Genomic DNA, 24,408 nt, shown 5'->3' on the forward strand with positions numbered 1-24,408 from the left:
CAGTTAATCACAGTTGCCAGTAGCATGCATGGAAAAGAGCAGATGAAGTCTGGTTGTCCAAGCATTTCTGTCTCCAGGGCTGACTTAACTTTTTCATTGGCTTCTGCAGAGTTCTCCTGTTATCTCTGTATTTTAGCATTGCCCTCCTTCCCTCCTGGCTGGCTGTGGTGTTTTTTTGGGAGCACATGGGGCTGCCTGTTCCCTGTAGCCCAAGCCGGGGGTGAAGGCTGTGTGTTGGGCACTGCCTCCCCCATTTCTGCTGCCCAAGAGGAGCTTGCTCACCTTCCCACCCCTCTAGTCTCATCTTGGTTCTCAACTATTTGGGATGAGCCTTGTCCTTGTTGGAAGCAAAGCTACAAACAAGTTCTCCCCTGATGTGCAGTGTTTTTAGCAGGATACACAGGAATTTGGTGACGTTGGTGTGTTTCTTTCCTCCATGGAGCCATGTAAGAGATGCTTGGGGTTTCAGAGCTGCTTGCTAGTCTTCCAGGCAGTTTTTCATGGAAGGTAGCAGCAGACACCTGCTCCCAGCTTTCCTCTTGCTTCTCCCAGAGCACTGGGGTTGGTGTGCCTTGTCACCACCACCAGCCACCCCTGTGGATGCTTTTGGGAGCTGTTGGAGGCAGTGGGGAGCGTGCCAAGCTCCCTGAGCTGATAGTTAGACCTCGACCCCTCATGCCTGCTGCTTTGGACTTTGGAGCTGAGCTCTCAACCGAAGCAGGGGGTGGAGGGAAACCATGAAGAAGGAGGAAATGTTTGTTTAATTCCTGATGCAGTGTAAGGTTCAGAGCGAGCAGATTGTGAAACGGTGTGGAGCAGGGAAGTGCTTTGCCTGTGGCTTGCAGATAAAGTGTGTGGAACAGGCAGCCAGCCTGGGCTTGGGCTGCAGTGGCTGAGCAGGGGGCAGTGGGGCTGCTTTGGTTTGAATTTTAATAACCTCTACAATCCTCCTTCTCTCTGAAGAGTGAATCCTTTTTATAAAGGCCTCCCCTTATTTGGCCTGAGACACAGGCTATGTTCTCAGGATGGACTTATTTAAAATGTGGGCAGGCAGGGGGAGCAGTGGGCAGTATGAACCCCCCTGTTCTGCATTTCCTCTGCTGTGGGGCTCTGGCTTCTCCCTGTACATGCCTCAGCCCAGCTGTCTGCTGCCCTTGCTGCTTTGCTGCTGTAAACTAGGCAGTGGTGTGTTCCTGCCTGGAGTGGGTGGATAATTGCTCTGGGCAGGTTTACTGTGGGGAGGTGCGAAGTGCCTGCTCTCTGTGTGCCCCCCTGAAAGCAGGGCTGCAGTTGGGCTGGGAAGGGAGGGAAAAGTGTGGGAGAAGAGATGTTTCCTTGCTGTGGGGAAAGGGAGGTGGTCAGGGAGGAAAGTGGTGATATCTGTCCCTGGTAGGTTGAGAGTGGTGAGATATGGAGCTCTGGTGACCTGGCCTATGCTCGAGAGCATGTGGTGGGTGCTTGGAGGAGCCCTGTGTGTGTCTGGTCTGTGGTCCCAGGGTTGAGTGACACCTCTGACTTGCACATCTTGTAAGTGTGCTTGTGTCTCAGCTGCAGAGTGTGCTTTGAGGGGGCTCTGCTCAGGCATCCCAGCATGTCTGGAGTCTCAGGCTATTTTCATATTAAGGATGGGGGGGAAGAAGGTGACAAAGGAGCTGTTCTCTGACTTATCAAATATCCCAGGGGTTTCACCGGAAAGTGTGGACACTGTTGAAGCTGGTTGGAGATACCAGAAGCTGTATAGAATTGGGGAATTCAATCTGCACTAAATCACTCTTAGGTGGCTTGGCTCAGCCTTGCTTGCCCTCTGCCCTGTGCCTGAGGAGACCAGGGACTGCCGGAGTTGGCCTGGTGCTCCTGCTGCTGCATGACGGGTGGGTTGATGCACAACAGGGGCATCTGTAAATGCTCCAGTAAAATTGATCAGGTGTTCAGTATGCTCTTGCCATAAGAAGAAAGCATTTGGGCTGCTGATGCCCCTTTAGGTGGTGGGACAGTAAATGCTCTCTTCTCCTGCAGAGGTGTGTGGAGCATCGCAGAGGGCTTGCTTTTTTGGGCAGCCTTGCAGACTTCACATCTTAAAGGAGATTTCAACTTGTTCAGGTGGTGTCTAACAGACTAGGATGCCTTGTGGTAAGGCTGTATTTGATGAAGTTGTCTCTGCAGTGTGGGTGCTGTCCCATCCACTGCTGTGCTGTGGTCAGCAGCAGGCCGCTGCCCCCTCACTGCTGCTCGCGGCTGGCCAAGCTTACCTGTGGGGAGAGCAGGGGAGTGGTTTCACTGCAAACAATGCCCTTAATTCCACTGATGACGAGTATTTTTGATATATAGGTTCCTAAAACCTCTGTCCATTGTGCTCATGCAGATGGCTTCGCTGCTTCTGGCTGCCCAGGCTCATGGTGTTACCTAGAGGCCTTTCCCTGGGGTTTGGAGGAGCTTTGTCTCTGCAGGCACACACATGCACAGGGGTTTTTTTTTCAGCCAAGTCCTTCCCAGCCTGAAGTTGCATTGCTCTTTCATTACCTTGTGGGCCAGCATCCAATTTTGAGGATGGGAGTGATAACACATTTTTGATTCTCCCTTTTTTTTTTTCTTTCTAACTGCAAACCAGCTTTCCTTCCCCAGCAGAACCAAGCAGGAACCCCACAGGTAGGAGTTTCCAATCAATTTCATAAAGTTATTAGCAAACAGAAGTGGTACATTTTCAGTATTAGCAACACTTCTAAAAAGCTTGCTTACAAGGAGTTTATTGATTTAGCAAATAGGTGGATAACACAGGCCTGGAGGTGTATGAGGGTTAATGTGTAACCATTAGACTCAGTTGGACACTTTTCCTGTGTTCGTACAGCAATTAAAGCTTATAAACCCATGGAGAGGGTGTTTTGTGTGGAGCACAATAAGGACCTTTATCCCAGAAGAGATTTTTGTGGAAAGGTACAGTTTGTGTGACTGTATTCACGTGGTTTGATGTAAACACAGGGCTGTGGGAGGGAACCTGGCTGCAAGAGCTTGTTCCAGAGGCTGGGTGCAGTATTGCCCTGTGTTGACTTGCCTGCTGATGGCCAGTTGGGTATGTTGGAGTTACTGTCACTCTGGGCAGTGTTTTATTGCCAGCCTCCTGAGCAAGGTTGTGTCCTTGCTCTAGAGAGATTATCTTTTGGCTCTTGCCCCTGTTTGTGTGGGTTTTGTCTCAGAGCAACAAATATGCTGGAAAAAAGACCCCCAACAAACAGCCATCAAATGGCTTCTGCTGGCTAACCTGATCAAGAAGTGTCTCATAGCTCAAGCTCTGTCCTGGTTAATCCCATAGGAACTCAAGTTCTGTGGGAATGTGGGAAAGCCTCGTTTCTCTTCCTTACTGTTCTTCTCCATGCAGTGTATTTCATGGAAAGCAAAGACTGATGGATACATTTGGTATCTGGTAGATGGAGCGTTTTTTTTAAGCTGTAGCTCCTTGTCTAAAATGAAGGCTGAAAAAGACTTGTTGGGGTTTTTACAGCACCACCTTCTCCATGCTGGAGCATGTGGATAGTGGGGGACAGGAGACGATGGGCAGCCTTGCTCAGTTTGTGTAATGATGATTGCAGAGCACCAGGCAAATATTGACACCAAATTTCTTGGCATATGTGCTATTCCTGAGATGCCCTAGGAGCAAAAGATCAATGAATGCTGGTGAAGGATACATGAAGTACCCTTTCCTGGGGTGGTGGTGCTGAAGGGAGAAGCTTAGCAAGAGTGGTGGAGCGGAGAAAGAGGTGTGATGCTGAAGGGAGTTTTGCCCAGAAATGCTGCAGTACCACACCATGAGCTCTCAACAGCTGGATGGTCTGGCAAATGCAACACCTTGGTATGTCTGCACTGGCAGTCTGGCACTGTGTGGGATGCTTGGATCTGCTCTACTCCTTGTGCTGTAAGGCAGCTGTTGCTTCTTCACATGATTTTATGAAGAAACCCAAACAAAACTACAAAAAAACAACCCAGAAAACCAAAACAAAACCCACCCTCCCAAAACCCCCAAATAAAACCCAACCCCCAGCCACAGAAAGGGGAAAAAAATCATAAAATTGTGTTTTCCATCAGCAGCTGGCTGCCTGGGCTGTGAGCCGTGGCAAGGGTGTTTCACTGAGCACGTGTGAGAACCTGCTCTGTGCTGCAGCTCTGGAGAATACACCAGAGGGTTGTTAACTCCAGCCAGATACCTCTGTAGTAGGGCTTTGTAGCGCAGTCTGGACAAAAGGTTACAGCAGGCAGTGGTTCCTGCAGTGTTATTTCCTACACAACACTCTGGAGAAAGTTCAGTGTCACTTAGTTAACTTTCACAGAGCCATTTCCTGTAGGTTTTGTTAGAGAAAAGCAGGGTTATGTGTTTCCAGTTGCAGCAGAGTTATTTTCCCCTATAAAATGCACTACAATTTATTTTTACACAATTTTCATTGATTTGGGAAAGGCTTTTGGGGGGAGTCTGTGTTTGGGAGATTGAGAAAGTGGGTTTTTTTTTGATACTTTGCTTGATGTTACAAATTGAGGTATTTTTTTCTTGCTGGGGTGTTGCTGTAGGTGAGCCAGGCTTGGAATAGAGTCTCCATCAGCGTGTGCTCCCACGTGGCTGTCAGTTGGTGGCCTGTCTAGCTCAGGGTCCTGCTTCTCATGATGCCTGATTTTTAGGAAGGATTGAGGGCATGGCAGCTGCTGGTCAGGCTGTGACCTGTCTGGAGGAGAAGCAGTATCTTTTCTTGGTGGCTTCACAGATGTGGCAGTGAGCTTGTGGGTGTTTCTTTTCTGTGGCTTTTCAACTATGCCATCTGCTGTTCCCCTTAGGTCTCCTTGGACATGTCCTTTTTAATCATCTCTCCCATGACACTGATTGTGGGATGTCTTGGCTTCTCCATCATGGCTCATCTTGGGTTTTCTGCATCTTTTGCATATGAAGTGCTGCACTCTGCCATTTCTATCTGTGCTTAGAGCAATGATTTTCACTAACCCTAAGAATTAATTTCCATGGTAATCAGAAATGGTGATGATACTTATAGTCTCTTCATAGAGATGAATTTGTCTACACTTGCAGAGGTTTGAATGCTCCAAGCAGGAGGATACCTGTGGTCCCATCATTCAGTAACAAACCTTGTGAGCACGTTCTGTGTCCCTGCTTTTCAAACAGTCACTTTTTTTGGAGCTCAAGGCATTGGTGCACAGCCAGGGTGCCTTTTGCCCAAGAGGCGCAGAGCGAGCGAATAGAGAGCTCCTTGGCACAGAGCAAGGACCACTTGGAAGAGCAAAAGGGGATTTCTTTCTGTTCTTGGCCTGGCTGTAGTGTTAGCTTTTCTGCTGTCAGTATAGCCAGGTGCCCACCCTGGTGGAATTTTGTTATGGGACTTTGTTTTCAGAGGCCATCAGGCAGGTTTTTGATGGGCTCTACTTTTGGGCTGTGCCTGAGAGAGGTGGGCTCAAAGCAGGAGGGAAGGATCTGTCTGTGTCTTCATATTTGTCTCTCAGAACATGTTGTTGGATGCAGCCTTTGTTCAGATGTTCTCTGTGCTTGAAGCTGTGTCTGGAGCCTCCCCTGTCATCTTTTGGTGGACAGAAGCTAAGGTATATAATTTTAAATACTAAATGGAGCAGTATGGTTCCAGTAATAATAATTAAGATACAATGAGCTTAACAAAATACCCTCTGAATCCCAAAGTCTTGTAAGGGGTTGAGCCCTTGATTGCTTCCTTTAGCAAAAGAGTAGGGAGAACTTCCCCTTCCCATCCCTTTAGCCCTATACAATGTGGAAAGGGTAAAAAATCTGTAGAAGAGAAAGCTTGTTTCTTGATTCAACCTTAATAACATCTGCCCTCTCTTTGAATTAGCTGTGATGCTTTTAGCTGAGAAATTGCACAAATCTGAGGGAGTTCATTGAATAATAAATCAAGGCATCCATCCAGTGAAGTACATCACAGCCCTTTGAAGTAGATTAAAAAATACCTTCCTGATCTGAAGGCGACACGTGTGCTCAGCGTTGGCGCCTGACTGATGCTAATGTGGGGTTTGAGCTCAGCTCAACTCCCAACCAGGAGTGTGGAGAGCTGGAGCAAGTGTGGGCTCCTGAACTGGCTGCTTCCCCGTGCCCTTCCCCAGGACTGATGACAGCTTAGACAAGAGGAATAAAAAGCTGCAGCCCCTGGAATTTGGGGCTGACTTTTAATCAGGGGAAGTCCTGTGATAGAGACTTGAGGAAAAGCAAGCTCACTTTCAAAAAACTTTCTAAAACTTTATTGGCCAAACTTTTTTCTGAGTCTTCTGCAGTTTGAGCTGCACTAACAGAGAGGTCTGGCTTTGTAAGTGGAAGGAGCTGAAAAATAGCATCAATAAAAACTGTAAAGCTCTCAAACACTCTTAAATACTGCTTCTGTAGATGTGGCATTATATGCTGGGGCAGAGTATAATGAACATAGTTCTACTGTGCTCTTCACAATTATATTCTCTGCAGCTGTCCCAAGCTTTCCTGCATCCCCTGCTAGAGATGTACTGCCTCATGCATGTAGAGATGTGTATGTGTTTGTAGCTGCACATGCATCTAAAGTCACATAACTCACACAGGCAAGTTACTTAAGCAGTAGTATGTACTTATTTGTGACATTCTGCTGTGTGTAAGACGAATACAGACTGGCATGTGATGGAAAGCAGCAATAGGTTTAACAGTCCCCTTGTCTTTGGGGTGTTCTTTGGGCAGTGAGCACCAGCTTCATCTGCTATGAAATCTTGGTTGGCATCCTGCTGCAGTCCCAGCAGTAACCACCAATACCAGAGTTACACCAAAAGCATATGAATACTTCTTCTGAAAGATGGCCTGGCTCCTAAGTCCATGTGGGAATAGAGCACATGATAAAATACCATCTCCTGGAGGAATGTCTTTCTTGGTTAAACTTGCTGCAATTACAGGGGTCACTTTAGTGGAGATTCAATATAAGGAGACTGTTTGCCATGTCAAACAGTATTTGACCTGCTGGCTTTCTCCTGCTAGCAGCAGTACACTGTGGACCACTGTTGGGAAACTTTGGGGTCACCCTGTTGCCTCTGATCTGCTTCAGTCCCTTTCCACAGCTCTCTGCCATCAAGTGCTATGGGTTGTGCTAAGGTGAGGGTAGAGGAAGCCATCTCTCTTTCCAGGCTCTGTGAAGCAAGAGAAGCTTATTGAGGAAAATAGCTCTGCTTAGACCTAAAATACAGAGTAAATTTACTTCAAAGTGTCTTCTGGCTTTTCATTGTCAAGTGAAAGATGGATTCACAGGAGATTTATTTGCCTTGTTTTGCAGTAAATGCATTATATTTTATTTCTCTTGATCTAGGTGGAAATGGATGCCTTTAAATGCAGCCTTTTCATCTTGAAGGTCAATTAAAACAGGTTGGAGGTCAGAAAATAAAGGGACAGAACATTTGCTTCTCAGTGTATCTATTTCTGTAATGCTATCAGTGCATGTGGTTTTATTTCTAGCATTTTGTTCCAGGACTTCCTCTAAAACTGAACAAATTGAGTCAGTTGGATGCAGTACAGCTTCCAATTTGGGGTTAGAAATCCATTAAATTGCTCACTGCTTTATTGGCAATACAGAAGTGCTTGGGATGGAAATGCATTATGACTGGACATTGATTACTTGAGAGAGGGTGGATGCCTGTGTAAACCACACTCCTCTAGCCAGGATGGCCAGCTTGGAGGTTTTACCTTAAAATGTGCATGTTTTGACCTTAAAATGTTTTTCTTTATTACAGAGAAGCTCTATTTTTAAACTGAAAATGAAGATCTGTCTGCCCTGTGTTTTTCACACCTCTGGGGGATTAGAGCTGGCCCAGCAGTGTAAAGAGCTGCCAGCTGCTGACTTGCCATAGGCAGCCAGTTCTTCAGCTGATGCTTGGGAGTTACACATCACTATTTGGATTTGGTCAATCTCTGAATGTCAGTCCATGGCACTGAAAAGTGCAGTGAGTGTCCTTGCTTGGGTAGATTTTAAACTGAGTAAGCCTTATGACTTTTAAGCTCCAGGGTTCTCCTGGTGTTTTGTGAGCCTGGAGTCAGTGTCACCAGCTGGGAAGAGGGGGCAGAGCTGGGAGGGATGACCACTGCCTCTGTCCTGATGGGTACAGCTGAGTTGGCTGCTTTAGCTCTGCTCAGCTAGCTGCTGAAACTTTGCAGCACATCATGAGAGGGTTTCAAGTAATAATCTCAGCAGTCTGTTTCTTAGTTGATGGCCCAGCAGGTCACTGGGTGGCTGATGAGGAGCAGCTGCCTGTGAAGCAGGGGTGTAATGTGGCCAGTTTGGGCTGGTGGGTGAGAGTATTTGTGGTGAGGGGAGGGAAAGATTGGTCCTTCCTGATTATCAGTAAGAACCACAGGAGGATGAAGTGCTGAGCAAACAGTGGGAGCAGGTTGCCTGCCCATCAATGATTGACTGGGCTGCTGCTGGACCAGGCATGGGCAAAGCTGTGTTTGCCATGGGCTCTGCAAAGGGATGATACCAGGTGTGTTCTGCAACTTCAGCATCAGGGTTTGGTGCTCTCCCCTCCTGGTGAAGAGCTGTGCCTGGTGAGGTGTTCGCTGAATTAAAGTTTCTGATAAGTGGTGGAGCAGTGGAAGAATGTGTTCTTGGCTAGTTAAGTGTTTGGAGCTCACCAGAAATGCTTGTGGACTTAACTGGCTGTTTGCATCCCAAAAGGGAGCAGAACATGCTATGATTCACTGTTTTAGGAGAAAATGCATCTTAATATGGGATATTAGACATTATTGAATGGTTGTTGAGTTGTCTTAAATTGTGGAAACTTCTGAATGGTGTTTGGGAAGTTTCTGAATAATCTACCTATGCTCTATCTGTAACCCACAGCTGGACTTTGCAGAGTCATGTGGTGGGAGGGTTAGTTTGCCAGCAGTTGAACTTATCACTGTGGGTCTTTCCAAGCATCTGAAAAAGCCAGAGGTTTAACATGGTTTATCTGCTGTGAGTACTTGTGAAAAATTGCACAACCTTCAGATGAAAATATTTGCTTTGCAGAAGTAGTGATTTTTGAAACTGTAAATAGCACTTAATGCTGATTTATCAGTGGAGCTCCTGTTACCAGTTAATGGAGGCTTAGCAGTTGTTCTAAGGTAGACAAGCACAGTAAATTATATAATTGTTAATACTCAATAAATTGGTTTATGTTGAATACACAGCGGGGAACCTTAATTGAAAATGTTAGTAAAGAAGTCATGACCTTTATTGATTTCCTGAAGAAACACAGTGGTGATGGAAGCAGGAGCAATTTGTTTCACCAGTGTTTTGTCTAGGAGCTAAGCCTCCAGCCCTTGCTTCAGCTGTTGAAGACACGGTGTTTTACCTTGTGGAGGCAGAATTGCTGGGAGAAGCTTCCCATCCAAGTAGAATAGAGTGAGTTTATTCTTACACAATGGAGCAAACACCATGCAGGGTTTTGGTTTTAGGTTATGTTTTTTTCATGACAATAGGTAGCACTTTAATTAAAGCAATAAAGCCAGAACAAACCCTATGGGTGTCTGGGTAGGTGAAGGGTGGAGTTTTATTTGTGGGTTAGACTTACACATCCTGCTTTTCCTTCCAACTTATTACCTGTCACAGGTGGCAAACCAGGATTGCTTTATGTTAAATGAAGTACAGTTATTTTTTAGATGTCTGTGCCCTCTTTGAAATGTTTTTTTTTGCTCTGAGGCAATCCTTGCAGCTAATGTCTCTGTGTGTTTTGAAGAGGATCAGTCTCCTTCAGGCAGTGCAGCTTAATAGAAGCAGCAAATAAAGTGGAAAATCGCTGCAATTAAACACTGCCTGCCCTAACCCTTGCAGCATCCCCTGTTCCCTGCATACAATGCTGCCTTTGAGCTGCCCTCTTAGGAGCAGGGGAACACGCAGCCCTGCTCCATGTCTGTGTCTTCAGTGACTGTGGGCTGTGGCACAGGAAGCATTGAATACAGTATCAGTCATACTCTCATTGTCCTGCTGTCTTCTGTGGGTTTGTGAGTGCTGGTGGGGCTGATGGGGCACTCTGGAGACAAGGGCTCACAGTCCTTCCTCTGCCATCAAGGCCATTGGATGACTTTCAAATTACTTCACACCTTGAAGTCTCCTTTAACTTCCTTTGGAGCATGGAGCACTTGTAATACTGAGAAATTCTCCATACACTCACCACTCTCCTAACCCCTGGTCCTAACTGAGTGGCCCAGGATCAAGTGCTGGTAATCTGAGTATTCCCACATCTCTCCTGATGCTGCAGAGGCATTTTGGGGTTACCCAAGTGCTTTGCACAATTATTAGGCTGTATAGATCTATGTGTGTGTGAGATCTGTGTAGATTAAGATGAAGCTAATCTGTCTGTCTCTTAAACAACAACACCACAAACAACCTCCAACCCAACAAGCCAATAAATGTTTGGGGAATTTAGAGGAGATGGTCTTCCAAGCAAAACAAAAGCAAAGCAACTATTAACTCCGCTTCAGTTCTGCTAAGGTTATTAAAATAGGAGGAAAAAGGGATCCTAGGCTTGTGTAAACTGAACAGGGTGTGAAACAACCTGACACTGCCCTTTTACAGGCTTATTTGTCTATTTGGAGAGGTCCTTGTTGTAGGAGATGTAGAAGCCCCAACAGCAGTGTAGTGTTACCCAACTCTCCTGCAAAGGACTTCTCTGCCCTTCCTTGGCCACCAAGAGTGCTCTCCTGTGCTGCCAGCCATGGATATTTTGGTTAGCAGCTCTGGTGATTGCTTACCAGGCTTGTATACCCAGGTGTCTTTACGTGCCAGGTGTGTGGTCTCTGCTATGGTGAGCAGAAAGAGCTGTGAGGGCAGAGATAGAGGAAGGGCCAGGCCTGAAAATGTGTCCCTGAAAGTTACTTGGAGATAATTCCTAAACTGCTTGAACAATATCAAGCACATGTTAAATGAAATCGTAGTGCAGCACTGTGCTGCTTGGTGATGTGGTTTTAATTAGTGTTCTTTGCATTAATAACTGCACACAGCTGCTGGAATTGTGGTATTGATTCTTCAGTGATCATGCTACAGGAATTTCCTTTAGACAGTGGTGTTGGTCATGACTGAGAGTGATTCATGGAGCAGCTTTCTTGGTGTCTGGATGACCTCTCAAAGTTTGTCTTCACTGTCAAATTAGCTCATATTATGGCTCAAGGGTTGCCCTTAAGTTGACTCCCTTCAGCACATAAAGCCCCTTATATGAGCAGGCTATTAACCCAAGCTAATATGCTGTGGCTAATTTGAGCTGGGGCATTAGTGAAGCCTGAGGAGCACATCTGCTGAGCTGCCAGTAGGACCTCTCACTGGTGAAACTGCCCCTGGTCACTGTGGGTGCTGCTTGTCCTTCCCATGTCCTGCAGAGTCCCCTTCTTTCCAAAGCAGTGACCTGGGATGCTCCCTTTTGGTACCTGGTGTTTTGTTGCTCTTGCCTCCTTTTAGGAGGCAACTGCTGAGCTGCAGTGTGTCCCAGCAGTGTCCCTGCTCTTGTACACCAGGATAAAAAAAACCATGAGAGCCTCAGCTCAGCTTACAGCCATGGGCACCCCATGAGTGTGAGCACCAGAGGCTGCCCAGCCCAGGTATTGTGCAGCAGTGTGGGAGTTTGTGCTTGAGGCTGACTGACCCATGAGCCATAGAGTGGGCGCAGAGCTGCTCAGTGCATCCTCCAGCAAAAACCCATGTCTGTGCTCTGTCCTTCCTGGCTGTAGGGGTTATGCTGAGTTTGGGAGCAGTGGAATAAAGGTGAGGTTGTTGAAGGAGCTGAGGGGTGTAAGAAACTGAAGTTTTCTATCAGTTTAGCAGGTGGATTCGAAGGGAGTGGCTGTGGTGGGTTGGGTGAGTGATGGCCCCAAGTCCAGACTGCAGCTTCTGGCAGTGCATCAGCCACTTCAAAGGAGCCTGCAAGAAATCCTCTAGAAGGTAAATGAGGACTGCATGTCTAGTATGTGAAAACTCCTCCTGAGCCTCATCGCTGTGGTGGTTGATGCAGCTCCATTTGGTGGCCATTTGTTTTAGGGGGAACTGAAAAGGTCCCATTTAAGGGAAGGCATTGCCATGCAGTGCAGCTCGGGGTGGCTGGCACTAGCTGCTGTAGTTCTTTGGCTGTTCTCTTGAGAGTAGATTTTAGACTTGTCCTGTGCACAAGAATTGAACTAAAACCACCTCCTGTCCTTGAAGTCTATACAACCACCTGAACCCCTGCAGTCTCTTTGATAGCGTTGTGCTTCAGTGTTAAACCTCACATGTCACTGCTTATGAGGGCTCTGCCATCTCTGGGATCTCACAAGGTGGTTTGAAAGAAACTTGTGTGCTTTCTTCCCTGCACAGCTGTGTTACTTCTAGCATGGGCAGTATGTTCCCTCTCTTGTTCCCCTGGCCCCCATCCCCAAGTTAATTCAGCTGTGGCCATGCTTTTCATACCCAATCAAGTGTGCATGGGGCCTCCATTCCAGTGCTGTAAAGCCATCTACAAACATGTGGGAAGAGGATGGTGCCTATTCAGCAAGCTGCAGACTAGGCAGCTATCTTTCGACAGATTAGCCAGAGGAATTTCTATTGCAGGGCTCGATTGTTCTGGGCCCTCAGCTCCCTTTTGTGCAGGAGCAATGAGAAGTTGTGTTATGACAATGGTTGACAAAGTGTTTAATGAAAGCCACAGTTGGCAGTGGCAGAACTTTGAGCCATCCTCCTTCTCTCCAGTGCCTGTCATCAGAAGGTGCAGAAATGCTTTTGACATAATCATCTGCACTGACAGATAAATGGTTTTGACATGAGGGTCGAAAACCTTCACCTCACTGAACAGAATTCAGCGATCATCATGGTTAGCAGAGCCTGGGAGCCACATATGTCTGTTTCTTTGTCTGGGGAGCCAGACAGGCACCTCTGTTTTTGAAAGCAGTGAATTTTCTCCATGCTGGTCAAGGTCCCAAAGCAGAACCAAATCTTTGAACTCCTGGTCTACCCTGCACCTTGCCCATGGAGACAGGATTAGCATCTCATAGTTTGGAGTGCTGACTGATCCCTCCTTGCTGGCAAACAGGGCTCTGACATGATTATTACTTTCAGGAGGTGGGTTTTGAGGTGGGCTGTGTACCTGGTTATTTTATTTAACAAGGCTTTTCTTTCAGGCTCAGGGGTGTTCAGTGATCCACGGTGCCATTTTCACAATGCTAACTGAAGGCAAATGCTTCTTTATTAATTAGAGATGGGAATGGAGGAGCAGATGGAACAGAGCCCTCCCCATACTGATATAACAAGCTCTTCGTTCCCCATCATGTGCATCTTTGTGACAGGAGGAAAAAAACCTACATTGTTTGGATTAGCCAACATAAGGAGAACCTGAAGTATGCAACAGATAAAGTGCAGAGCACTTTCATGCTACTAAGTCAAAATAAAGTTTAAGAAACCTTACAAGCTTCATATCAGCTCCTACTGAACAAGGAAAAAAGAATTTAAATGCTAGGGACCATTAAGTTTGGTGTCTCAGCTCTGTCTTCTCTGCCATCTGTAGGAGTTTCTGACCTTTGTAGGATGTTCCCCTCGACTTACAGCCCAGGCTCTTGTCCAGGATTTGTGTTGCTTTCCACAGTTGCCTTGGAGGGATCAAAATATCCGTCCATGAGTGATTGAACAGAAGCCATGTTGCCCCTGCAGAGGAGCACACAGGCCACTGAGCAGCCTGCTTTCTGTGTGGGTATGCTCACCCTTGGGCTTGGTTGACCTCATATGTAGATGCAGGTGCCAGGAAAGGGGCTGACCACACATGAAAGACATGGGTGCTTGGGGGTGCTGTAAAACACTGAAGATGATGCTTCATAAATAAGCTGCTGCACTGAAGAGATGCTCAGCCATGAGATACCTCAGATAGTTTAGGGGAGTGCTGACTTGAGAATGGACAGTCTTGGCTTTTGGGTTTTAGGGGTTCTTTCTTTGAAGAAGGTGCTTTGGAATACTGATGGCAAGACTGTTTTCTCAGTGAGCTGTTGCAGTGCTGCATGGCATCAGACCAAGGGGCTCCTTGGACTGTCATGTTCTGTGCTATGGGAGAGCAGAAGTGTGACAGTTCTCAGTGAATGGGACAGCTGTGCCCCCAAGTTTGGTATCTCCAACCAGCTGGGATCGATGGTCTCAGCTTGGAGAGGCTGAGCTCATGGGGATGTTACAGCCCTTGCAGTGCTTCCTGCTCTGCTGTACTTAAGGGACCCTTGCTTAGTAGTGGGGGAGTTTCGTGTGCACCCATGACCTCAACTTTTGAGTTCCCTTCTTTATTTGCATTATTGGAGCCTGACCAAGATTGAGGCCTCATTTCATCAGCATCAGGCAAACCAAGACAATACCTGCCTCAATTTTATTTACAGTCTAAATAGACGAGGCAGACAAAGGGTGGCTGTGGAAACAAAAGCTCCCAAGAGGTAATGTGCCATGACCCGGTCACCCAGCGGGAGATTAAGAGAGCCAGGAATAGACAGAGGTTTCCTGACTCCCATCCCAGTGATCTATATATTGGAGCACGTTAATTCTTTCTCTCCCATTTGCATGCTGTGACTGGCATGCCAGATACTGTGTGGAGAGGGGATCCACGTTCTGGGAAACACATCCTTTGATTGTTAATGCTTCAGGCTAGGAATTCTTGGGTATTTTAATGCAAGTTAAAATAGAGCTAGTCCCAGAAACAGAGTAAACTGTTTATTTTGTTCTGTCTATTTAATTTCAAGTCTCCTGTTTATTTTACAGTGACCCTGTATTTCTAGCCTTCGTTTCCCCACTGACACTTGAGCGGTGTATTGTGTGTGTGAGGATAGATGGCTGCCAGAGTGATGGAGAGCATGGGGAGGACTAAAGGCTTTAGCATCCAGGAAGGTGGGGTTCACTTGCATTTCTGCTGCAACCAGTGGAAAGTCTTTTCTGTTGTTGGAGTAGGCAAAATAGAGTTGTGCTGTTTGAAGAACCAGCTGCTGGTGCAGTGACTGTTCAGGCTTCTCAAATGGCAGCAACAAGAATCAGAAAGTTGCTTGGGATGATAGTAAACCATGGCCAGGAGAGATACCTTTTTACTTACCGATTTCTGAAGTTCACATGAGCAGCATTCAGGGCTTGAGCACTGGCTAAGTCAGGTATCTTGTCCCTTGGACAAGAGTAGGGATGATCACTTTGCTTGTGATTTTCAGGACTCTGTTCATAAAATAGCCCCTTATGCTATTGCACAGGAATGTTTTGAGGATAAATATTACCTTAAGAAACGCAAAGACCTGCAGCAATAGAAGGCACAGAAACACATTAAAACAGATGGATTCATGCACGGTCATGACCGTGGCTGTATTTCCCCTTTACAGTGTGTCACTACTATTTCTGTGTCAGCTTTATCTTTATTGTGTTGAGCCTATTGGACATTACCTGTTGTATTTTCTCATTTTGCCTGTGCATCAGGCAGGGACAAGCTCCAACCTGATTTTGCTGTGTGGTTTAAAAAAAAAATAGTAGTAATGTAATCTGTGGGCAAATTGCACTTTAATTCGTAATTGTGCTATGAATATGGACTTGGCTTTCAAACGCACTCTGAGTTTAAACTGCAGTTTGACTTTTATTTAGATAAATGCCTTTGAGTTCATAGTGAAATGGATATCTACTGGAGGCTGGTATTGATTTAAAGGTCTCCGGAGTGTTTTAAAAGACAGTAGGGGCTTACAGGACAGCATATTTTAAAAGGAGATGCTTGGTTAGGTTTTACACTCCTGTGTAGCTTAAAGGTCTAGATGCTGTTAAGAGGCAGCGTATGTTGCTCATTTGTAGAGCCTGCTTTCACAGCATGTATTGGCAAAAAAAAAATGGAACTTTTCAGGCAAGATGCAAGGAGCTGTCTTCAGAGCTGGCTGCTTTGAAAGCGATGGGGAATGGTGTGTGTGTTTATACAAACTATTGAATGGTTCCCGTGTGCTGGGGAACACTTTGAGGACTTCCCATAAATGCATTGTAGAAGGGCAGGTGATCAATAACTGCTTTTTTATCTCAAAAGAGGTGTTTATCGCTTCCTGCTAATCGTGCAGAGTTGGTAAGCTTTGTAGTCTTGGTGTCTGGAAGTGGTGCTGTGAGCCTAGATTGCTCTTTGCATTACAGCAAAGTGCAGTGGGCTGGACTTTGGAACAGGAGGTCTCTGTCTGGGCTCTGGTAGCAGCCCTTTTGTGCCCATCAGCTCTTGGGTTGTGCAGTAAGGGTAAAACTTGGGTTCTTCTATGGCTTTGACCTTGTTTGCCTGTTCGGGCTCCAGACCTGCTTGGGTTTTGTGGGCACAGCTTTAAAACAAAGCAAATACAACACAGAAGGTTGGCCAGTTTTCTAGTCAGACTGGCTTGGTGGTTTGAATAAGCAGCTGAATGTTTGAGGGCTTATCTAAAATCAGGCCACGAATCTTTTGGGTCATGTTCAGAGGTGCTGTAAGAGGGTGTAACCTGCCTGCAGAGGAGACAGGAGGGTTGAATTTTACCCAGGATAATATCCTAGAGCAGGGTGTGGAGCAGGGTAAAATTAAAGTAGGGCCCCCTCACAATTTCCTTACAAGTTACTGTGGTTGGCATTGTGCTACCACTCATCAGTTTACCTCCTCCCTGTGTAGATTACACACTCTCAGGAACATGCCAACGCTGCACGCATCATGTCAATTAGGCCACTTGTTAATTTCTGCATCACTAGTCACTTCATCCTAATGGATCTGTGCTCTCCTGTGAGTCCCTAGGTGCAGGTTTGACCTGTGTGTGGTGTGCTGATAGCAGGTATCTTGGAGGGGAGACTATGTGCCATGCGATGCTGTGGCAAAGCTCGTGCCTGTGGCTTTTGGAGTTGGTGCATTATTTTGGCTGTTTGCTGTCCTTAGCAATCCCAGGATGTCCTGTGAGGCAGGTGGGCTCCCCCACCAAGCAGACCTGTTATTAGATACTGCAGCACCACCTCTTTGCCATCCACCAGTGAAGTGCTATAATATGACCTAGATTTGGGGTGTGGGGTAGCTGGAAAAGCTGTGGCTGGGGTTCAGGACCAAAGCGTGTGCTCTTGTGTGACTTACTGAAACCTCTAATTGCTGGTGATCAAAAAACCAACCTAAGGAACCCACAGAAAAAACCCCAAACCAAAAACCATTTAATGATATAACATGTTATTAGAAAACATAGAATACATTTTATGCTTGCACATAGTAAGCATGTGTACCTGTGTGTTTACATACCACTGCTTTATGTACAAGTCCATAAGTACTCCATGGGAATATAGCTATCAAATGTTCAGGGGAAGGTTTGGTTGTTTTGGTTCAGACTTTAATTTGTCAAGAAATATCCTATTCATCTGTGATTAGTTTTGTGGTTGTGAATAACCAATAGAAGAACAATAAATGTAATTGTGTTAATAATATAAAGACAAATTAAAACCACACTAATGCAAAAGAGGAAGATGCTTAGGGAGAGATAGATAACATCCTGATCGTGCAGCTCAGTCACTTGTGTGTTCAGCAAAGTGCTGCTCTGCCCTGTTTAAGTACTTTTTCTTTAAAAAAAACCCTGAAACCAACAAAACCCCAAAGCAAACCCATCCTCCCAGTGCAATCTAGAATAATTAAGATGACTATTTTGCATGGTAACTGTAATATGCTGGTCCTCCTGTCTTGTCTTTTAACAGAAACCTGAGCCACAACAAGTTGACAGAGATTGATCCTTCTACCTTCGCAGGGCTGTCAGACCTGCAGGAAGTGTAAGTATTCCTTCAAAGGCTTAATTGTATTTTGCCAGGGTGGCTTGTGGGCTGGGAGGAACTTGTATGTAGTGTGCTAAGTCCGTGCCTTCCTTTACGTAGCTTGAATGAGCAGATCTGACTTGGTGTGGAGGTTTTTTCCTCCCCTGTGTTGTCATACCTGTGCTGTGTTTTTTAAAACTAATCAATTAGCAGAACACAATTTACCAATTAAGACAGCGCAGCTGATATTGGAAATCACTGGAGTTCTCCTCCCTCAGTCTTGTGCAATGTTCTGAGGGAGCAGTTCAGCTAACACACCTGAACATACACACAAAGCCTCTTGCTGAAAGCAGAACCCTGAAGCAAGGCAGAACAGCTCTGCTCCTGATACCTGATGCCAACCTAACCCAAATCTCCCAGGAAACAAAGGTGTAGTGTAGTGGATAACAAAGCACTTAACTGTGTCTCCTCCTCTCTCTGACATCTGTGCTCCTTTTGGAACCAGAACAAATTCTGTTTGAAGTCTGCTAAAACAGCAGAGCTGCCTTCTGCTTTGGTAGGGGAAGAGAAGGAGCCACTGAGGGGTCCGAGTGGATGTGCCAGACCCCCCCCCCCCCTGCTGGTAAAAGAAACCTTGTTGGGGAAATAGCAGGATTTCCCAGCTCCTGATCTCAGTTTAAGTACCCAGCAGTTACAGAGAGGAGCTGTGCTTGTCAGCTATTCACAGTGATTCTTGGAGCTCTGATTTTTGGGGTTTGAAAAACGAAAGTGACTAAAATTGCAAGTGGTGGGTTGAGGTAATGAGCTTGTGTTTGAATGTTGAATCGCTGGCATACTTGAGGTTTGGGCTCTGTTTGAAGAGCTACTGATGCCTCATGGGAAACTGAAAAAACATTTCCTTTCAGAACAATGCTGTGCTCTGTGTATATAGTGCGTTTTCTCTTGTCCTCTGTCTGTTTTCATTAAGTGTTGGCTCTGGGGTTTGTGGAGGGGCCAGATTCTGCGATTCTTAAATAGGCAAAAGGGGTTGTTACAGTGGGAGTTCTGCCTGCCTGATGCCTGCAGGATTGGACCATGGGGATTAATGTGACACCTTTCCCCTGGCCTGGCTGCCCTGGGCTCCCCTGCTTACACTAATAAATACTAGGGACTTGCTAAGAATCATGATTAAGTGAGGAATATGCATCAGGAGTGACTGCAAGGCTCTGAAATAGGTTCATCATTATCATCCTAGAGAGCAGTCAGGAGAGAGAAAGTGATACAGGTCAGCAAAATGCTGCCTATAGGATTTGTTTTCTCAACTTTTCTTTAAACTGTGGAAAGCCTTAAATTACTCCGTGCTTAAAGAAGAGAATTGCAGCCCTGATCCCATGAGGCTTTAGAATTATCCTAACATGATTGTGGCTTAGCAATAGCTTTTATTTGTGGAAGTGCCTGAAGGCATGTGACTTCAGGGAGCTGGGGCTGGAAAAGGCTTTTGGCTTCTCATTCCTTAGGCAGGGAGATCCCTTGTACAAAGCGCTGTGTGCGTGGAGAGCAGGACAAGCCCTGTGCCCAACAGTCAGCTGCTAAGAGATGTCAGGGTTCAGGGGAGGTAAGTAATGCAGCCCGCAGAGTAATGGTGCAGATAAGAGCTGGTTGCTGTGTCAGAAAAGGCAGGGTTAGGGAAGAGGAGACAGCAGAGGAGTGAGTAGGAGGGAAAGGGAGCAGTCAGAAATGGGACACTGGGGGAGCCGAGGTCTGGAGCAGAGCCTGGAAGGCAGGCTCTGGAAAGTGTGAGGGAGAGAAGCTCTATTAAAAGCCCTATCTACCAATCTTGGTTGCTTTTGAATAACAGCTAAACCACAGACCACTGAAATAAACTGCGTTTCACAAAGAGAACCACATCTGTACTGCCAGAGCATCTCCTTTCTGAGGGGTTTTTAAGCGCTTTACAAACATTCATGAAATAAGCCTCATGCTGTGGCATGTCTTGAAGAGCGAGTCAGTGTTTTGCTGTGCGTGCTGTGCTGGGCAAACCAAGTCACCCTCAGGGAAAGAAATTGCCCCAAATAATAGATTCATTGATAAGACCTGAAGCCTCCCATGATGCTTCAAACACCATGCCTGTGGTTCCTGAGCATTCTCGAAGCTCTGTGTGTTTTTGTATGTGAAGAATTAGTGTGATATGCTTTGAAAACCTTTTGTTTTCCTCTGATTTTAAGAAAACATCTGCAAACCAAAAGGTTTAAATTTCATAGTCTTACCTTGGGTGTTCGTTTGTGGTAGTGAGATTATAGTGAAGGAATAATTGTATTTCCCTTAGTTTTTCCTTTCCCTCTGTTTGTGCAGTTGTTGGTCTTTATGAGAAGTTTTTTTTCCCTTAAACTTTTAAGTCTGTGTTGGATGAAGTTCAGTGTCTCAAAGTATGAACCCCTGTAATTCCTCTGAAACAAGTAACCTTGTGCTGGCAGAGGCTGAGCTGGTAGGGGCTGGAGTGGAAAATTACTTACCTTCAGGACACATCTGCCTTCTCTCATCACCTGTTAGCTCCTTCTCATGACACTCCCCCTTGGGTTCCATCCATTCTCATACCTTGGTTGCAAGGATGGGATGGAAGGTCCTGCTGTGGGAATAGACCCTGTGGTCCTTTCTGGGGTTTCCTCAGGTCATATTGATCATGGGATCCATGAAAGTGTTGGCTGCATGGCTCTCAGGTTTTCCAAGCTCGTTTGTAACAGAGTAGTAGTAACTGGGCTAAAGTTCCTCTCGAAACAACTCACCTTTTATTTTCTAAAGTGCCTCTCACTGAAGGCTCTGGAGAGCTGTGCTATTTTTGAGCCGGCTCCATTTCAGCTTAACACCACCCTGGCAACTGGACTGTAAATATTTTAAATGGGTGGCCCTCTCCTCTGCCTTAGCACCCAGAGGCAGCAGGTCTGTGTTGCCAAAGGTGAGGGCTGGGGAATAGAGAAGAGGCTGAAAGCCTTTATTTGTTGTGCCTGGCTATTCTGTTTTGGGGTGTTGTGCTGCTGGGGTTGTTTGATTCCTTTACATGTGGGAAGGGAAAGATAATAGGTCCTAGACAAATACCAAGCTTGGCTGTATCCTCTACGTCAGCAATTGGTGCTTGGGAGCTGAGAGAATGTGGTGGGAGAATCACTCTTGACCTGACAGGAGGCTTGATAGATGAAAATCACACTTATGTCAGGAGGGTTTGACCAGCTGTTAGATGCTGGTTGGTGTCAGAGCCACTTAAGCAGAGTTGGGCCAGGCTGGTGGAGGGTAGGCCTAATTCTTCTCCCCTGCCTTTCAAAAAGATGCTCAGTCCATGAAAGCATGGCACAAATACAAGCATTGTGATGCTCTTTCCAGCTTGCTTTGTACCTTTGAAAGCTCAAGACCTTGGTATAATATGAGCAACAATGAGCTTTCAGTTGCAGAGTGGAGTGCTTTGCTGAATTGCAATGCATCTGGCTCTTCCCCCCCCCCCCCCCCCCCCTTGCATTTTAAGGTATGGGTATAATGTCAGAGGCAGAGCTGAGACTGAGGAAAAAGCTTTTATCCCAGTGGTGCCTGGAACTCCTCATGAAATCAAATATCTTGCCTGCTCTCGCAGGAGTCAGGAGGAAGTTCTGGGATGGATGGATTGCTGTGTTCTCCCACCTGCCAAAAATAGTTTCTTAAAGGGAAGAAAGAAAAAGAAATCAACACTGTAATTTAGGATTGCCCCAGCTTGTGCCCATGGCTTAGCACACCTCAGCTGCACTGTGCTCCCTGCCTGCTGCAGGATGCTCTGCTGCTTGCACAGGAGGGGTGAGCTTTGAGAGAGCCCCTTGCAGAAGGGGCACAGTTTAAAGGCAGGCAGCGGGGAGAGGCCCGGTGAGGCTCTGAACAAGCTGTAGCTGATCAGAGGTGGTGTTGGGGGTCCTGGGGAGCTGCCATGTGCTGCCCAGCTTGGCCTGGCAGGGACTTGGCTTTAATTGCTTCAGCGTGTGGCAGTGGGGGAGCAAGCAAGATGGCTAAGAAATTAGGTAATTTTCAAGCAGCCAAACAAGTGACTGTTACAGTAATTGACTCATTTGCCATACAAACAAGGGCTATTGAAACCAAGGAAGAGCCGGTCACATGGCAAGGATCTGTTTTCAGTCAGATGAGTGCTTCAAACATTAGGCCATTGAAGGCAACATTTTTGTACTGGTGTTTCCAGGAGCAGGCCCCATCTGCAACTGTCATGAGCTCTGGGGGGCTGCATGGTGCTCCCTGGCTGGCCAGAGCAGGTCACCTGCTTTTGGTGGCACTGCTGTGCCCAGTGCCAGGCTGTTGTGTATGTTGCTGGCTTTGTGGGGCTGCCCTTGGCGGGTTTCCAGAGCTTGGCCTAGTGTGGAGAGGGGGCCTGAGGCCACCATTCCCTGCTGCCACGGCACCCTGCTGGGTCCCCACACCCTGGCATGGGAGTGCTGCTGCTTGGGGAGTGAGTTCAATTCCTTGCTGTAGGTGCAAAGTCTTCGAATTTAGGGCTCAGCTCCCTGATGATTGTGGAAACTCAGGCTGGTGGAGGGCTGTGGCACCTTGCCTTCCTCAGTGGCACCTGACTCCACTTGAGGGAGTGGGAGGAACAGGAGAAGCAGCCTTGCTTTATACAGAAGATACTGTGGGACTAGTTATGGTGCCTTTCATTTATTAAAAGGATGGGGGTGTAAGGTGGGTCTGTTGGAGAGACCCAGACAAACCGCTTGAGATGGAGGCCTCCCTGCCAAAATGTCAGTGTTTTTGGAGAGTTGGGGGGTTGGATAGGGAAGCCCTGAGGCCATGTCCTACTCCCACATGCTTGTTCCTAGGCTGCTGGCTTCAACAATTATTTTTTGTTTGTTGCAGGCAACTGAACAACAACGAGCTGACCACCATTCCTTCCCTGGGACCGGCTGCTTCCAGTGTCCGCTTCCTCCACCTGTAAGTCACTGCTGCCTCTTTCAGGTTTTGACCCCATAGTTGTAGGTTAGGCTTAGCTGCTACCAACAGAGATCTTTTGTCTGTTTAGACCTGCTTCTGCTGACTTCAGGTTTCATTATTGGGCTTTTTGGCAACCTAAATTAAGAACTATCTTCTGGAGTCCTATGGTTTGTAAGAGTGTGGGCTCGATTAGTGTTGTGCTTAAGGTCAGTGGTAACTTCTGTCACTAAACTCTGCAGGTTAGTTGCATATTGAGTAAAATTTTTCTCCTCTGCCTTTGGGTTTCAGCCATTATGTCATATTTGTGTTACTGAGTATATAATTTTCCTTTTTTTTGCTGTAGGTTTTTTTCCTTGGCCTTATTCAGATCACTTCTTTTCTTCTAAAGCCAGAGACTATTTGCATTTCAGTCTTTCAAGGAACTTATTCCAGACCCATTTTTATGGTTTCTTTCAACTTCTATATCTCTCTTCTTTTTTTTCTTTTGAAAGCATGATTGGTGATTCTAAGGGTAGATCTACAGAAGCTTTGAAATTCCTAACATTGGTAGTTTAGGTGCCTGCAGAAGTGTTAGATACCTGAGAACCCTTGTGTATCTGCCATCAAGGATCTCAGGTTGGGGACAGTACTGAAGGGGGAATAAAGAAGTTATAACATCAAACTTCTTAGTACCTTAAGAGTGGATTTCTAAAATTATTTTTGCATGTGTCTGCTTGTAATACACACCAAGAAGGAATTTTGCTGAGGTATGCATGATACCTCCCAAGTTCCTGGGAAGGGGAAGTGGTTGTAGCTAATAAGGACTCCAGCAAAATGCTTAAGCAGTTCCAGGGATAGTTTCCAGCGTGCATGGCCTCTTGGTGTACATCTGTAGGCAGGTGTGTTTGCCATGGATTTTCACTTGTAGATGAAAATGCCCCTCTCTGTGCCACAAGGTGATGGGCCTCTCATGCTCAAGAGACTCCAACTTACTCTGAGACAGCCTTGATCTGTTGACTAAAAGTGCATGCTTATGACTTAAATCAAGGTTAGAATGGAGTGAAATGAACTGGCATGGTTCCTGCTCTTCCATTAGACAGTGTTAAAATATGTAAAGCTGAACTACTCCCTCACTTAATTCAGTTCAGGGATCTTAACTTCAAGTCCACCTCTTGCTTCTGGTGTGAAGTGAGTTTAGCTTTTGTTTGAGACCCAGATCAAAAGCACTGTTTTTTGAGTATACCATGTTCATGCAGAGCTTAGAAGAGCCAAAGTGCTCCTTTATCATCAGTGTTGGATCTAGCAAGTGTCTTTCTTAAATGCCTAAGTAATCACTTCACCTCCTTGGGTGGAAGGGCGGCTTGTGTCTCAGCAGTTACTGGACCTGTCAAACTTGTCACATGTGGTTGGTGTGAAACCAGCTTGTTTGATTTTCGCCTCCTGCTGCAGCCTCTCCCCACTTGCACGACCACATGTGAAGTCTGGATGGTGATCTGGAGGCTGCTGGCTGCAGGGCAGGGCAGTAACTCCCGTGCAGCCAGGTCCCTTGTTCAAGGCACAATCCCCTGACATGAGAGGCCATCTGCCTGCCACTTGAGCTGAACTTACCAGGCTGCTGCAGAGCCCAGCATGTTATGCATTGGGATTAAAAACTCCAGAAATCTGATTTATGGGTGGAAAGCTTGCATATGATTTACCATCCAGGACATAGTTTTAGGCCCCCCAAATCGGCTTTTCTTTCTCATGAATTCTCTAAATGAGCTGAGCTTCACAA

At 46.3% G+C, this 24,408-nt stretch overlaps 1 protein-coding gene across 1 annotated transcript in view; it reads left to right on the forward strand.

Moving 5' to 3' along the window:
• LRIG1 (leucine rich repeats and immunoglobulin like domains 1) overlaps positions 1–24,408 on the forward strand; it is a 90,656-nt gene that overhangs the window by 17,933 nt on the left and 48,315 nt on the right. Inside the window, exons 2-3 of the mRNA XM_084269697.1 lie at positions 17,670–17,741; positions 22,581–22,655. Coding sequence (XP_084125823.1) covers positions 17,670–17,741; positions 22,581–22,655 — 147 coding nt within the window. The remainder of the gene's footprint in view (positions 1–17,669; positions 17,742–22,580; positions 22,656–24,408) is intronic.

This window comes from Gallinula chloropus (genome assembly GCF_964237585.1).
Source record: "Gallinula chloropus genome assembly, chromosome: 12".
NCBI classification, from domain to species: Eukaryota; Metazoa; Chordata; class Aves; order Gruiformes; family Rallidae; genus Gallinula; species Gallinula chloropus.